This window comes from Molothrus ater, chromosome 6, assembly GCF_012460135.2.
Source record: "Molothrus ater isolate BHLD 08-10-18 breed brown headed cowbird chromosome 6, BPBGC_Mater_1.1, whole genome shotgun sequence".
NCBI classification, from domain to species: Eukaryota; Metazoa; Chordata; class Aves; order Passeriformes; family Icteridae; genus Molothrus; species Molothrus ater.
Genome location: NC_050483.2, coordinates 37,422,809 through 37,439,602, shown reverse-complemented (window position 1 = coordinate 37,439,602; position 16,794 = coordinate 37,422,809). Strand labels below are relative to the sequence as shown.

The window sequence follows — 16,794 nt, the reverse complement described above, 5'->3', positions numbered from 1 at the left end:
TTCCCCCTTGTAGACAAAGTTCAAAGCTTTTCCCTTTGCAGACATTTTGCAAAGGCTTTAAAACAGACTCATCTGGAGAAAATAATTATCTCTTGAAATACATAGTTATTGATTGCCAAAGGAATTAATACATTACACCTAAGTGTAAAGGAAACAGCGTGTAAGTCAGCTGACAGAGATGGATTTTTATCTTCACTACTACTGTAGGAGGGAAACATACTAGGACATATATTTCAGATCGTTTAAGGCAAATCTCCCTTTGGTGGGACAGGCATATACCTACACCAGTCATCTGATACAGAATTAAGCAAAGTTCCTACACAAGCCAAATCCAGATAAAAGGAAAAAGTAGTCTATGCACAAAGCTTTCGCTGACTCATCTAGACCCCTTTTTACTCCTACTTAACTAAATACCTTTAAAACTCTGTGTTAATGTGCGAATGTAGTGTTTACACCTTGTTTCTCAATGTGTCCACCTGACAGTTCTCAGCAGAGACACTAAAGTGATGCCAGAATAACTCTAGTTAAACTAGTTCATGGTCTGGTCTGCATGCAAAGCTTATGATACATCTAAGAGTAGGATTTAGAAGTAGAATGTGTTAAAAAAAAAATCAAGAAAGTTCTGTTCTGCATTCTCTAACACTGTGAAACCGTAACAATTTACAGGAGCTTTTATCTTTCCCTAAATCCTTATGAACTGATAGTTTACAAAATAAAGAGAGAGAAGGAACAGACTTAATTTTAGAACAAAGGATGGTCACATGCACAAGGTCTATACACCATTGAAATATGAATCACTAGTAGATTCATTCTGGTTAACTGAAGAAACAAAGTCCAAATTATTCCCAGGAGCATTTTGTTGTTTGACCCCCACTGGAACTGATTACATTTTATGACTCTCAGCAGAAGGACCTCTTAATTTCCGTGAGGTTTTATATATAGAATGCACCGATGCGAGCGCTGGACCCGATCCGGCTGGTGCAGGGGAGCAGCACAGCCGGCAGTGCTGAACCCAGCACTGTTTCTTACCCTGTTGGCTAAAGGGGTGGCCAAACCCAGCATGCACAACCCACAGGCTTCAAAGCTTTTACCTGGCTTGGAGCCAAGAGACACTTCCTACCCAATTTTGGCCATAAAGCTGGGGAGGGCTTTGGGCCTCCCTAGAGCAGGTGGTGAGCTGCTCCATGGTGTGTTGGTGGTGCAGGCCCTGCCGTGCAGGGGCCAGCAGCAGCCCCAGCGCTGCCTGGGCTCCTGACACACCGTCTGGGGACATGCCGGACAGACAGACGTGTGGAGGAGGCCGAGGGGATGGATTTCCCATGGCAGCCACAGCGCCGAGCCTCCTCCTCAGGCAGCAGGCCTGGGCAATGGTGGCCTCCAGCCCTGCACACCCCTGTGAGATGGTGAGGTGAGCTGTGAGGGCTGTCCCTGCTCCTCAGCCCGCTCTGGTTAAGCTCTAACTGGCCTCCTCACCCAGAGGTGTGCGGGCAGATGCTCCAGCTCCACCTGCGACAAGGCCAGCCCTAATGGGCAGCTGTGAGGGCCTTCCCCTGTATGGCTGCCATGGCCCACTACAGCCACAGCCCCCCGATGGATGTCACAGACCACTAGAGACCCCCGAACTGCTCCTGGTTTAGGCACAAAATACGTGGTTCCTGCAAGTGGTTTTTTTCCAGATCCCACCATTAGTGCCAAAGTCCATCCAAATCCCACTGACAGGCCAGCCTGTGAAATGGTGCCTGCCAGGGTGGCAACGTCAGCCTAACAGAAACAAATTAATGGCAGCAAATAAAACTCTTCTGGCAGCATTTCCTCATTCACACAGTCAGACTGAGATTCACCAGATGAAGAGCACTGCTTCTATTTGGTTCTGCAAAGCTGTTTGGAGAGTCACCACTTTTTGTAACCAGGTTTTACATGAACGTTAGGAAGAATCCATATGTGTTGGACTCAGAGATAGGCTGTACTCACAGGCTGTTGTGGAACTCATTGAGAATCCCACCATGGACACAGACAGGAGCTGTGTTTCCTGGCATACCTTTCCCCTTCCTCCTCCCGACATTTTGACAAACTGTCCTCCTGCCAAGGATATTCTTTTAGATGGTGTGAAAGAATTATTATTGGGGGCAGGGGGGAGGAAGTGTTTTATTTCAACTTGTGTCAGCTGCTAAACATTTTTATCCAAGCATGTGCGCATGCAATATGCACAAGTATTAGATAATGCTGAGGGTTGTAACTCCTTTTTCTGCTAAACTCTCAGTTGCACAACAGGCAAGAAATGGAGAATTGAGGTCATGCATATGCCTTGCATGGTTGAAAACCTATCTCTGAAGCAGGAAATTCTCTCACTGAACTTCACTTTTTTCACAGAGGCATAACACAACCACTCATAAACATTAGAAAATAAAAATCAAGGCAATTCAGGGCAGTAATGGGAAAGCATGGGCATTTTTAAACTTGATCTGACCTTTTAAACCTTTCTTCTTGGTACTGATTTAGTGGGGATACTTACCCGGTATAAGGTGTAAAAGAAATACCTTGCACATTTTCTCCTTTTTTCTCATTATCAGCTGCACTTACTTTACTGTACCTCAAATGAGTCAGTGGTACGGAGTGTAAGTGAAAGTTATTTTAAGGAGGGACCTTGTCCATTGCATCCAATAAGGACCAGGCAGAGCTGTAGATGACTCTTTCTTTTTGCACTAAAGGAAGATTGCAGTTATAACTAACTTTCTGATTTCTGGGGTTGGTATGCTGGTTTAAGTGTTCTTGTCTCTGTAAATCTGGATTTACATGCAATGTTTTCCAACATCCTGTAATTATAACAAGGATGAAAACTTTTAAAATGTATTTTTGGCTGAGATATTTTTGCCAATTCAACCTTAAACATGCATACATTTAGAGATATATTATGATACATTGAATCACTAGAAAGTGTTCCTATAGAACAATAAACTGTGTGGATATAAGCATTTTTGCAACTTTATATCTATGTCCACACTGTAGTCTATAAGTTCTATGTGTGAAGGCAGTCTTAGGATTGCCCTTGCCTTTGCTTTTTGTCTAAGAACTTCTTGGATGACTGGAAATTACAACTGAAATAGTTGTTGCTTCTTAATTCATAAGTTTCTGAAACTAGCAATTTCATTCTATCAATGTTTACATTTTCCTCCTTGCTATGAATGATTAGCAACTGTATGGTAACAATCCAAATAACTTTCCAGCTGTCCTAAGTCTTCCAAAGAGAGCAAGACTAACATACGCACTGGATTTACCACCTTTAAAGTTGTTTCCTTCAGTTCTGCTCTACATGCATGCTTTATATAAAACAGACATATTTATGCCTGTTCTAAAGTGCCTGACTTTTAGAAATGTACTACTTTTTTAGAAATGTTCTACTTTAAGAAATGTAGAAATTCTGTCAGTATCTCACTTTCTCTTGGGTGTGAGGCACCAGCATGGGTATTGTGGGCAGTGGTGTCCACCTAAAACATGTCCATCCCTGGATCTGTGGGAGAATGGAGAATGATCATTTGGGTTGAGCCTGAAGAGTTTTCCTTTCAGAGGATTTCCCTGGAGTATAGCATTCCCCAAGGACTATATTCTGTGGCTGTGAGGTAGTATGGTTGACTTGACTCAAGGTATAGGACTCAGCAGGCTTGGATCCTGTAAAAGCTCAAAATCCAAACTGAAGCTTGTTTTGTACGCAGAGCAAGCTACCAGCTAACTCCAGCCCCCGTCTGCCTTGGCTGAAGTGCTCTGAGCATGAGCAGAAGCATCATGGTGGGGCTGTTCAACCTGTACACACCCTGACTCACCTGTGTGTGGTCAAGTGGGGAGACATCCAGGGTCTTTTTCAGCCAGCTACTCTCTCCTTCCAATTCTGCTCTTATCTGGGATCTACCATCAGAAGAGTGCCTGGACAGTTAACCTCTTTGCCTTAGCTTTGAAGGTCTTCTGTTAGAGATGAGTAGCAGGACAGAAGAAAATAAGGTGGAGGCCAAAGGAGTCTCATATTAAAGGGATAAGTCAGAATACTGGTCACGGTTGTGAGTCATCACATTTGTCAAATGAATGACTCAAAGAAAATCCAGCATGGTCTGTATTTGATTGAGCAGATGTATATGCTTCAGATTGACTCATCACTGTACACTCTGACTAAATAACCCAGATCAGCTACTGGGCCACATGAAGATCTCTTCATGTGCTCCTCAAGAGAAATTGCACTGCATGGGATCATTTCAATGTGCAAGAGGGTTTGTCTAATCTCAGTATTAGTGACAAAAACCCCCACAAAAACCAAAAGCAAACAAACAAATTGGGACTGTACAGTCATATAATAAAATAATGAAGCAACATCCTTGAAATTATTTGTTCTACTCATCAACTAGACAGAGAGGTGTTCAATGTAAGAAATTCAAATAAGATGAATGCAAACTTAGTAAATGGTAGGTTAGAATTATTCAGCTTGAGAGATTCCAATCTTAAATTTGACTGTACAAAGAATATCTTAATCATACAGATCCAGGTTTCAAGCACATTGATTCAGGATATTTAAGTCTATTGTAAAATTGCTCCAGTAGTGACAATGTGCATATGTAGCAAAAATTAACAAATCTGCCCATTATTCAGTCTTCATTCACTCAAAATCCTTAATCAGCCATCATTCATTCTAAATATTAGTTAGCAATAGAAATTCAGCATATTTTAGTGTAAGAAAATTACAGTAGTGTCAATGCTCTATATCCTGTGCACTATAACTGTAGGAGAGAAAACGCGGTAGCAATCCTCTCAGAGCTTAAGCTGGTTTCAGAGACATTATTATGAAATGAATAGTGGTTTCACAACATCATTTTATCATTTTGTAACCAGGTTAGAGGCCAATCATACATGGTCATTGCTGCAAAGTAGATAAGGTCAGAGTTCCTCCCCGCTAGTATAAAGTTATCAGCTTAAATACCTTTAATAGTATTTTCTGAGAGAGAAAAAATAGGATGTGATTAAACTTTAAAGGAACGTATCTCTTAATTTCTAGAGTTGCACAGAAATTAAACATGCAATATCTGTTAAAAGCAGTGAGAACCATATGTCTAAATCCTATTAAACTGTGAAAAAAAATTAAGAATGTGGAATGCCTTTTCACAGAATGAATCCAATGATATAAGAAACATCCCAGTGCTCCCCAAGGGCTTTGTGGAGGGATGGGCTCTGCTGTACTGGGTGTTATTTAAGCTCAAAAAGAGCCAAAGCAGATTCTGGCCATGACTTACTGCCCTCTATGATAGCAACAGACGCAACAATTATGCCTGCATTTGCAACTGTGGAATGCCTGTCTTAAGGTTATTAAGAAACTACCAAAAATTGTGACCACACCAAAAATTCACTGTCAACAGGGATTGGTTCTTTACCTTTATTTGTGATTCATGAAAACAACAGAGTAATGAATGCATCCAGCAGCTGCAGAATAAGGAACCTCCTGTTCTTGTGATCACAGAACTACTTTAAAAGTATGTTGAAATATAACTGCTCAGAATGAAAGAAAGATTAAATGTGTTGTGAAAAATCATGTGTACTTCTTCCATGGCTTCTTTTTTTGACTGAAGAATGTTATTTATAAGTGAGTATGTTATTAAACACTGAACATAGTGCTTTACAGCCAGTAAAAGACAATAGACCAAATGTTACTGTTACCCACAGCTGGAGTGGATTGATAAAACTAGCACATTGTCTTTGTTCACATAGTTTAAAGTCTAAATAAAGATATATGATCAAAAGAGTGAATTGACTTAGCAAGGTGACAGAGAAAGGGCAAAAGGTGAAAAAAAGCTGTATCAGTAAGTTATAAAATGCATAAATAGATAAATATTTTTCTGGGTGCCCTAAGCTTTAAAAAAGAGATCTATGGTTAATGTTTACATTACAGAAATTAACCATTTTCAAAACAGCATTTGGAATGGAAAGGGATGATACTAGTCCCCCAAAATCTACTAGTGCATTAAAATGAGTCAATGCTTGCATATATGTTATACTTCTCCCTTTATATATGATCCAGTAAACTGTGAAAAAGGTAGGTGTCATTGCTATCATGTCATTTGACAGAAGAACTTACTAGCAATCTATCATTTACACATTTTCACATTTATCTTTTCAACCATACGTTTTTTTACCAAAATTATAGTTGAGAACCTAGCATACCATTCAAGGTCCAAGGATGTTCTTCATTAAGAAATCCAATTATTTTTTTTCTAAATTCAGTAAAACCTTGAGAGAACAAAGTGGCAACTTTGCAGAAAAAAATAAAAAGAACAAAAAAAGCAAGAGAGCTAGTGGCTAAACACACTGCAGAATATACTCTCCCAGTTGCATGATAATATAGGTAAAACTGAGTAAAAATTCTCCTTTTGCACTGTTCCAAGTATATGATTTGGACAAGCATTAGTTCTTCCAACATAAATTCAAGTGTGATTTTTAAACTGACAACCCTTTTGTAAAATATTGCATGTGCTCTACTTTTTTCAGAATAACAACAGTCACATATGGAATTATTTTGTAATGGACATAGTTGAATAAAAATTTTGGAGCATCTTTGTGTAAAGCAGCTCCTGGTAGTTTAAAGAGGGGAAGAAATAGGATAAGGAAATGAATCTGTAATACTGGAAAGATCCAGTGAAAAGAAATTTAAAAAAATTTAAAATTGTGGGGAGCTTTGAAGAGGCAGCTGGGCAGGGGTGAGGGAGGCTGCCCCAAGCCTGGGTTGACTCTGTCCCTAGGAAATTGTTCTACCCTTGTAAAGCATAGAGACCAAGTGTTTTATAAGATTTTATGTTCCAAATACAACTATTTTTAAAGTTCTGTGAGTGAGAACTGCAATCTCCCTGACTAGGGAACTATGTTTAATATATCTGTTAGTGTATAAGTCATCTTCTAAAAGGAAAGCAGCTTCATTTTTGCTGTTTTGTGGTAAAATCCACATCAACAACCCCACTGAATGTTACCAGTCATACCATTCCTGCATCTTGAATTAAAACTACTTTCAGTAATTTGTAAAAAAGTCCCAAATTATTGTAAAGACTAAGCATTGTGTTAAAATAGAAGAAATATTCCTGAGGAAGGAAAGTAAGTTTTTTCTGATGTTTCAGAATTATTTTATGTTGATTTCTCAATGCCCACTTAGTAGACATTTAGCTGGCATCATAAAAACCTCTTCTAGGTCCTGCTGACCTTATTGGAAGAAGAACCAGAGCCTGGATTTGTAGATTTTAAAGAACAAAGGTGAAAACTAAATGAACTGCTCCTCTCTGTCCTAAGAACACGAAAACACAGTGCAACCCTATTACTCAGTGAGGATCTGTTCACTGGAAAATCACTGAGGGAATAATGAGGGGGGAAGAACACAAGGAGGAGGAAAAGGTGAGAAGAAAAGAGAAAGAGGGCAAGAGAGAGCAAAGAGGAAAGGGGAATTTGCTTTTGATGTCACAGTTCTATCAGCTCATGCATTTTTCATGGATACCAACTAGTGCTAAAATAATGCTGTGCTGACAATACAAGCATGAAAAAAAGCAGCCAGGTTCCCAAATATCATGATACTGGCTTAAAAAAAAAATTACAAAAATTTATAACTCAAAGCTTTCTTTCCCTTCTAGTTCGTAAGCCTTTTGGGGCTGCCCATTCCAGCATTTCTCTCAAACTTGAGATTTATTATTTTTAAGCTGACCTGAGGTTCCAATTTAATTGCATCTGCTGAAGAGCTTAAAACAAAGCTAAGTGTTGCAAAATCGCTGCAACCCTGAGCTGGCAACACTGAATGTCATAAGCATGGCGTACTATACAGTTTTGAGCAAAGTTGACTAAAAATTACCAGATGTTAGATACAAGTGCATTAATTAAAGTAGCATTTGTGCCCTCTGCTAGAAAGAAAATAAAACCTGAAAGGGAAGCCAGCTGGTAAAGGAAAATAAACTGGTAGGACTCCGGAGTTAAGCTGGTTTGCAGTTCAAGCTTTGTAAACTTAATTTGAGGAAGTGAACATTAACATTTTTCAGTGTTTTTGATTAAAACCTGACCTTTTAAAAATAATTAATGGATTGTATGTATACATTCTTTTAGGTTTTAGTCACACTTGCTACAGCAGCACCGATTGCTGCCTTTACTTGCAGAAGAAGAAAAACCATGCACAGGTGCAGGAAACAGCACCGGACCTTTATTTGCAGGAACGGCATTTTCAGTTGTTGAATTATTTAGGTAGCAGCCTTCAGATATTAACCACCTCAATAGTTCTAAGGACTTTCTGCAGTTACTCTGTAGATTTTTTAATATAAACACTTCACTTAGTTCTGATTAAGTACAATGGATGTGGACTTTCTGTGGTTTTTGTCTCCCAACCTGGCTGGCACTCTTAGGAACACAATTAATTTAATACTCCAGTTTTAATTACCAATGACACTGTAAACGCATTAGTGTTTAAAAAAAAAAGGTAATGAAAACCGAATACATTAATGAAACCATTTAATGACATTTTCGGTGAACTAGAAGGAAAAGCAATGTTAGGGGGCCAACGTACAACCCTCACGCTCATCCTAATTATATACAATCGCACTTTCTGCAAAATACACCCGCACGCCCCCGCCCGCGCCGATAGCACTATGGCTCGGGGACTGTAACTGAGAGCAACGTGCCCGGCCCTGCACTGTCAAACGCCGAAATCCGCCGGGATCAGCCCCGCAGGAGACGCGCCGGGGCCCGGCTCGCAGGGCAGGTACGAAGGGCAGAGAGGGGGTGGCTCCGGGGCCGGCGGTCGCACAGCTGCTCGGCGGCCCCTCGGCACCGGCTGCTGCCGCCGCGGGCGGAGGCGCGGGCGGGCAGCACCGCACGCCGCAGGCTCGGCCGCCCCGCCGAGCCGTGACCGCTGCGCCGGGGTCGCCGCGCTAAAGCCGCCCGCAGCCCGGCCCGGCCCGGCCGCAGCGCCGCGCCGAGAGAGCCGCCTTTCCCCCCGGCAGCCGGGCTGCGCGCACCCCCCCGCACCGGAGGTCTCCGCTGATAATTCAAAAATGGAGGATGCGCCCTCTCAGCCATTAATTAATAATGTAGCTCGCTGTCTTCCTGTGTGACACACGCTGGAAGGCACCGAGCGGCCAATAAAGATGTAGGGGAGAGCAGGGGAAGGCTCCTCCCCGCAGCTCTTCCTGATTGAGGGCTTGAAGAAGTAGATCAAAAACTTCCCAGGAGCCGGCGGGGGGGGCGGGGGGGGCTGAGGAAAGGGAAGAAACGCGGCGAGGGGGACCGCGCTCCGCACCGACCGAGCAGCGAGCAGAGCCTGCGGCCGCACCAGGTGGGCAGGAAGGGAGGGAGCCCCGCAGCCCCCGCTGGACAGGCCGGAGGCCGGGCTGCCCCCCGCGCCGCGGCCGCGCTGTCCCGCGGCGGCGGAGCCCGGCAGCCGCCGGGCCGGGGTGAGGCGAGGCGCGGGGCGGGAAGGGCGAGGACCCCAGTTAGGCAGCGACCCGGCAGGAAGGGAAGGAGGGTGATAAGTGGTCGGCGCTGCCCCTCCTGGGTGTTTGCTTTGCGGAGAGGAGGAGGAGGCGGAGGCGGCGGCGGGGGAGTGGAAGTTGGTGTCCGGCCCGGCGTGTGTGGGTCAGAGGCGGGGGAAAGGGGGTGACCCGAAGGCAGAGGCGCCGCAGGAGACAAAGCGCGGCTGGGGTATCCCCGAGCCGAGCACGTTGCGCGGCTGGCGAGGGGGTTGCCGCCTCCGCCCGCCGCTCGGCGTCATGGCCCCATTGTGAGGCGGGCGGAGGCGGAGGAAGGTGCCGCCGTTGGTCCGCGCGCAGTCCCAGGCAGGCAACGGCGTGTCGGGCACACAAAAGGCTCCGCCGAGCCGCCACCGCCGCTCCTGCTCGCTCCTGCCTTGGCTCCCCCGGGAGGAGGGACACGCCGGGCCCGTTCCCTCCTCCCCGGGCTGGTGGGCGCCTCTGCCTCGCTTAATCCCTCCGTGTTTTTTATTCTCCTCGTACCCTCTGAAGCCGATCCTGGGGCAGGAAGAGAGCCGGGAGCGGGGCAATGCCGCTGCTGCACCGAAAGCCCTTCGTGAGGGTGAAGCCCCCCGCCGACCTCCGGCCGGACGAGCGTGTTTTCTACTGCAGGGTCACTAACGAGATCTTCAGGAACTACGAGTAAGAAACAGCCCCGCGTCGGTGTCCGCGTCCCTATGTCCGTCCTGCACTCCCCCGCCAACCCCCCCGCGCTCCGGCGGCGGCGGGCGGGGAGCGGCTGGAGCCCCCAACCACTCTGACACCTGGGCGGGCGGGGAGGGAGGAGAGGGGATTCCCCGGATCGCTGCGGGGAGCTTTGCCGGGGGGTGTGAGTGGGGGACCGTGGCTGGCGCCGAGCCTGTGCCCTCGCGAGGGGGATGGGGGAAGAGAGGGCGGATCTCTCGCCTGGGGCAGGGGAATCCCTGCCCCTCCTCGCCGGGGGTACCCCGCAGCCCCCTTCGCCCTCGGGGCAGGAAGACAGCCGGCTCCTTCCCCCTTCCTTCTCTCGCTCCTTCCGCGGTGTCGCCCCTGCCCCCGCCGGGGAAGTGAAAGTTGCGCGTGTGGGAGGCGGCGGGCGGCAACGAGCGTCTGCCGGGCTTGGGCTCGGGCTCTCCCTCCCGTCCGCCCCCGCCGGCAGCCGCGTGTCGGCGGCAATCGGCGCTAGGCCGCCCCGCGGAAGGGGCCGCGCCGGGCCCGCGTTCAGCCGGCGCAGCGGGGCCGCCCGCCCGGCGTGTGCCGGTGCCCTATTGTTGTGCTGACGGCCGGGCGGGGGGTACTGGCTGCCGGGCCCGCCGGGCTCCTCCGGGCTGGGCTCCCCGGCCGGCTCCCGCCGCGGTTAACCCCTTGCTGCCGGCCCTCGCCGCGCCGCCCAGGGCCGCGCTCGCCCCGCCTCCGCGGGGAGCTGCGGGCTGATCCGGTTGGAAATGGCCGGCGGGGCAGCGCGGCGCGGGGTCGCTGCACCTGTCCGGCGGGGCAGGGGTCCCGCCGCCGGAGCCCTCCCGTGCGGCTGGGTGGGCGGGCGGCACAGCCGGGGGTTAAACCTCGCCTGAAGCCCAGCGAGCGCACCTGTCACCTTAGGAGCTTTTTTCCTAGTGAGGCTTTTATCGTTTCTTCTATCGCTCTTATATCCTTTATATATTTTTTTTCTTTCCCCCCCCTGTGTGTACAAAGCTGAACAGGATAGGTGAAATTCCCGTTAACGAGTGAAGGCGGATGGCACGGGTAGTCCCGAACTTGCAGCCACTTACTTCACCGCTTGTAAGAACAATGGACAGAAAGTATTAGCAAAACGTTTTTCAAAAGCTGATAAATTACGGATTTTCACCACCGGTCTGATCCAGCAGCATTCCCACCTACAAAAGGCCCCCACATCCAAACTATAATTTTTTTAGAATGTGCAGACTAACGAGGTTAAATCTAAAATGCTTTTCGTTTGCAATATATGAAATAAAAGCACACCTAAATCTTTTTCATGTTTAGACTTGTTTTTGTTGTTCAAATACACTTGGCTTAATAAAATTTTAAAGAAGCTGGATTAGGTAACTTTGAAGGGTAATGCCTTACTTTTCCCTGAACTATATACTCTCAGGGTGCTGATTATGTTGTTGGGAGTTCTGTAAGGAGTATTTTCCTTATAGGGTGTATAAGAACCTAACAAGGGACAGGTGACAGCCTCCTGTTTCTGTAGGAATGAAGTCCCCCTCCCCCAGCTTCTGATATTGCTTTGCTTACATTGATATTGATTTGCTTATTCTGATAAGCTACTTTTCTGGATACAATTATTATCACATCATTAGATGACTAATGTATTTGTTGACACAGGGAAATATGTTTCAGGTACATGTAGTTTTACTAAAATTTCAGTATGGAGAGTATCTTTTTAAAATGTCTGTCTGTCCTCAAAATGTTTGGTGACTATTTGAAGTATTCTGACAGGCATATTTATACTGCAGAGGTGTTGTCAATAAGTATGAAAGACCAAATTCCTTACTTAACCAAAGTTCAGGAATTAAGGAGTAAATTTAGATATGTTCACACAGGCAATCCCTAGAAATGTCAGGAGGTGGTTAGCTGAGAGGTCAGGCTTTAGAATGTGGTATTTGGGAAGACTCCACAGAAAACTCTGCTATGCTTGTTTTTTGTGTATGGGGGTGTGTGTGTTTTTGGTAATGGGTTTGTTTTTGTTGGTTTTGTTTTCTGGCCCTTTTTGTTAGGTTGGATAAAATTGGTGCATTGGATTGAAAAATGTAGTACTTTCTTTACCTAGCAAAGTGTTCTGGCACAGATGGGTTGTAAGTTTAGGTTACTGTTGGTTATGGCATAATCTGCTGGAGAACATAAGGTTGGTCGTCTTTTAGACAGTTTTAAAGGTTTTGATCTTTCAAAACATCGGCTTTCTCTGCTGATTGATAATGCCTTCTGAAAACAGTATTACCTATTTCTTTGCCTAAGCAAGGGCAAGTAGATTAATAGGGAAAGGAAGGGCCCACTTCTTTAAAATTGTATTAGCTGTTTCATGAAAGAAAGCCATTGTCTAAGTCAGACTTCTCTGAATCCACTATTTGAGGGGAGAATTTAAAAATTCCAGAGTCCGACTAGATGAAGAGGGCTGTACAGATATACATGATAATCTGAATTCACCCCCTACATCAACTGCATGAATGCTTTTAACTATTACAAACAGTTAAGACTCAAGCTGGTTTTGTGTTTGTTTTTTGTTGGGTTGTTTGGTGGGTTTTTTGGCAGAGCACAAACTTAGTGGTGAAAAGCTGCTTTCATGCATCTGTCAGCTTTAGTAGAGTTGATTAGAAATCACACATTAGTATTACTCTTTTCTATATAAGAAATGGTTATACTAATAGGAGAAAAATTTGGCAAGAGTAGTATTTTGTAAAGTGACTTTCCTGTAAAGAATGTATTTCCTCTTTAATTCGAAATACAATCACATAATTTTGTAATCCTTTCAGAAGGGAGAGCCACGTCCAGTTATATTTATCCTTAGTAACAGAAACTGGGAAAGCTGATGTTTTCCATGCTTGATTACATTCCTGGTTAGAGGGACAGACCAGCAAGGAGAGTCTGTGGTGTCAAAGTAGAAAAATCAAGTACGGATGTGCATGAGATATATGGAATGCATGAAAAACATACTGAACCAGTGGGATGTTACCACCAGTCTTTGACACCTTGTCTGTGACAGTTAATAGCTGATATAGATGTGCAGAGAAAGCTACTACTAAAGTGTGGGAAGTCCTGTATATGAAGATAGTTTGAAAAAGACAATGATGAGTAGTATAGACACAGTGGTAGGAATGTTTCTCATTCTAGAACGTGATAGCGGGGAAGAGCAGTTTCTCCTCACCTTCAAAACTTAGTGAAACTTCTTTAGAGGCTGACCTGTAGAGTTCTTGGTTACAGTCAAATAGAGATCTTTCAAAAGGCTTTTTAAAAGCACTTAATTAAATTAGGTGAATTTTCCTCTTTTCTTGGAGAGAAACTCATCACTTAAAATGTATTCCTTAATGCATAATTAACCTACAAATATTAAGTAATAAATGTATTTATGATGGTTTTTTGTTTGTTTTGTGCATGATTTGTAATGCAAGTTCTTGACTACTTCTGGAGACCAAGAGTATAAGAAAACTCTGATCCAGAATGGCAGAGTTAGTCTTCTCTGATTACCCTCCTGTGGTACACTAAATTACTTGTTCTAACATATGCTAAGAAAAAGAATGGAAGTAAATATTAGCAATAAATGCTCTTGAAGCACACTAAAAATATAGTCAGTCTTAAAATCAAGAGGAATATTCGGTGTGTTCAAGAAAAAGCCGTAATTACTAGGCTGATTTTTATATCCGTTGCAAATGCAGTCAGCACAGAGGTTGCCAATAATTTATTTCTTGCTTCTGTTAATGACCTGCCTCCTATCAAATACCTACTGAGTAGTGGCATTAAACTACTACTCAATGATTTGCTGATAATTTTACAGTTTGCCTTACCTTGCATAGAAAACGAACTAATTAAATGAAAGAGGCATCCAGCTGAGAAGTTGGTGTTAATTACAACTACAAAGACAAATTAGTTTTTAGTCCATGCTGCTCGAGTAGTTGAGCTGATGTGGACATCACCAGGGTGCTGCAGTTGCATTGGACATCTCGAATGCAGATGCATCCATGCAAGTGACGTTTGTGGATGTGTTTTGTATGAACTTCTCCCTCCATGTTGCCAAGAGCCACAGAGATCTTGAACCAGCAAGGAAGCCCCAGAAACCATAATACCCTAGATAAAGACATAGGTAATGCTTGAGATGTGATGTAGCAGCAGATGCTCTTACTGTTGTGAAGTTAAGTTGGATGTAGAATATGATCAAGGGCATTATTACCCTTCAAGTAAAGGGAAAGGGTATCACTGCTGCTGCTGCCATTCCTTGGTTTGGTAGATGTTGTGTCTTTGTCAAGTGTTTTGTGATAACTGATGTGCCCTGGAGAGAGACAGGGACAGAAGGAGTATATTTAGTGGTATACTGTGGGATTCTGTTTTCTCTAAAACAAGTTAAAGTGAGATCCTTAAAACACTGCAGTGAAACTCTGCTAACAGACTAAGCCACAGATGGTTTTGATGCACTGTAGGTAAAGATAGCTAAATAATGCTTTCAAATGGAACGTAGCTGTTTTTCACACTAATTTTTTTCTTCCCTGTAAACTCACAGGGGAAAAATCCACACAAAACAAAAGAGGAAATGAGGGAGAATGAAACTAGATACACAAAATATGCTCATGTGTAAATAGAACATATTTACTTCAAATATGTTTCAGTTAAAATAATCTTAGCATTTTGTACTTGTAATAATCATGGATTAGGAATTTTTAGAAAGAGGTTTGTTGACTGGGATTTTAAAATTTTTTTTTGTTATTTTTTAATTATTTTTTTTTCTCCTCTAAGTTCAATGCTGCTGCTTTAAATAGCATGACTGCCTGGTGTCCCCTCACAAAGAATAACAGCAGCTCTTAAAGGGACACTGTCTCTGTCCCTCCCTTGCTCTCTGATGCCTCCTTGACTTTTTTTTAAAACTTTACTTTCATAATTTTTAAAAAATTATATTCTGGTACATTTTTTAGTAACTCGTGAAAGTGTTTTTCTATTTCCTGGCTAAAGATAGTTATCAAGAGCCTCTTGGGTAAGTGAGACACAAAAATATATTTAGAAGTGCAGCTGAATGAAGATTGAAGTAAATGCTACTTTATCCATTGAATATCCATCCATAAAAATTACCTTGTTCTAATACAGAAATATTGAAATGTAGGGCAAGACAAGACCTGAAGTGATCATATTTCATCTATTCTATCACCTCACAGAAAAACCCAATCTAAACTCACGAAACAGATTTTTGTCTAACCTGTTCTTTAATATGTTTAAATAAGTATAATACACAATAAAGATGCACAAAGAATGACTGACAGCCATCTGTTCTTCATATCTTGAAGAGTAGTTTATCTAATTCTCTCTCCTTTGTTCTTGTCCTTTTTGTCTTTAGAGTAAGCAGGCCCACATTATCCATATACTGTCAAATATATTAAGTAGATAGCAGGATAGCAGATGATATAAAAATCTGAAATTCTGTAGCTATTAAATATTATCCAGATAATTTATCTATCCCTTCCTCTTCTGTCCTTCTTGCAGCTGATGGTTCTTCCTAAAGCATATCTTGCTCAGAGGAATACTGTGCTCATACAGAAAGGATTATCTGAGCCAAGACCCTTCATTGTCCTCAATCTGAAATTTCCATTTTCATTTACAAAATGTTATGGTTCATCTGTCCCTCTGCAGTGAACACTGTCATCTGCATCAGTGTCACTGATGAACATTTGCCAGCTTGGGTTTGCAGGGAGACTGCAAGAAAAAACTGACTGTGAACTGTCCAATTCTCTTAACCTCATTGCTAGAAATTATTTGAACAGGTCTATCCTTTTAAAAATGGGAACAGTATGGTTTAGTTTTGGGGTTTTTGTGAAGGGAATGAAATGAAACTTCAGTATAGGCATCTCATGTAGCATGCAATTGACTGAAAGTACTGTGTGCTTTGAAATAGCTGTGTTGGACTGACAAAGCTTTCTGAGCTTGGTTTGTCATGTGTATTCAGTAGTTATCAATACTAGTCCATTAATATTTGTAAAGGCAAGTAAAAGCATTGTCTGAACTGGGGCATATTGAAAGATTGCTTTGCTGTCTGATCACTGATCCATAGTATATGATATGTTTTAACATGGCTTTGTGAATTGATGCATCATCTACTTCATTTAGAAAATGTTTTAATAAGCTGCTGTTCTTCTGACACCTGTCAAAAATGGACAGATTTTGACTAATGAAAGCTCTTCATTCTTGATTCCAATATAATAGCTAGTAAGCAAGCAGTAACAACAATGCAATTTTAGCCTTAATTGGAAATGTGTGGAAGGAGGAGAATCAATATTTACTAACGGAACAAGGGAGGAAAAGAATCTGTAGGAAAAAATATTTCAGTGCTTTTTTTGTAAGAGCTATGCAAACAGTGAAGGAATAAAAACTATTTAGAGAACTACTTGACATTAATTTTTTACCTCTCCCATCTTCTAGTTTGTGAGTTAAGGCACTCAAAATCTGGAACTTATTCAAGTTGCAACATGTTTCTGCGATCTTAAAGTTATTTCGTGTTTGTACAGTTTTAGGCGCTCGTCTTAGAAATATTTGTGGAAATGGGGGAGATGTGAGTATGATATGACACCTATTAAACCCAGTG

General features: G+C 43.3%; 1 protein-coding gene across 1 annotated transcript in view; it reads left to right on the top strand.

The window, feature by feature from the left end:
- The first annotated feature begins 8,681 nt into the window (after positions 1–8,681).
- Positions 8,682–16,794, top strand: part of BAZ1A (bromodomain adjacent to zinc finger domain 1A) — a 65,353-nt gene continuing 57,240 nt past the window's right edge. Inside the window, exons 1-2 of the mRNA XM_036384303.2 lie at positions 8,682–8,755; positions 10,014–10,163. Coding sequence (XP_036240196.1) covers positions 10,051–10,163 — 113 coding nt within the window. The 5' untranslated portion in view covers positions 8,682–8,755; positions 10,014–10,050. The remainder of the gene's footprint in view (positions 8,756–10,013; positions 10,164–16,794) is intronic.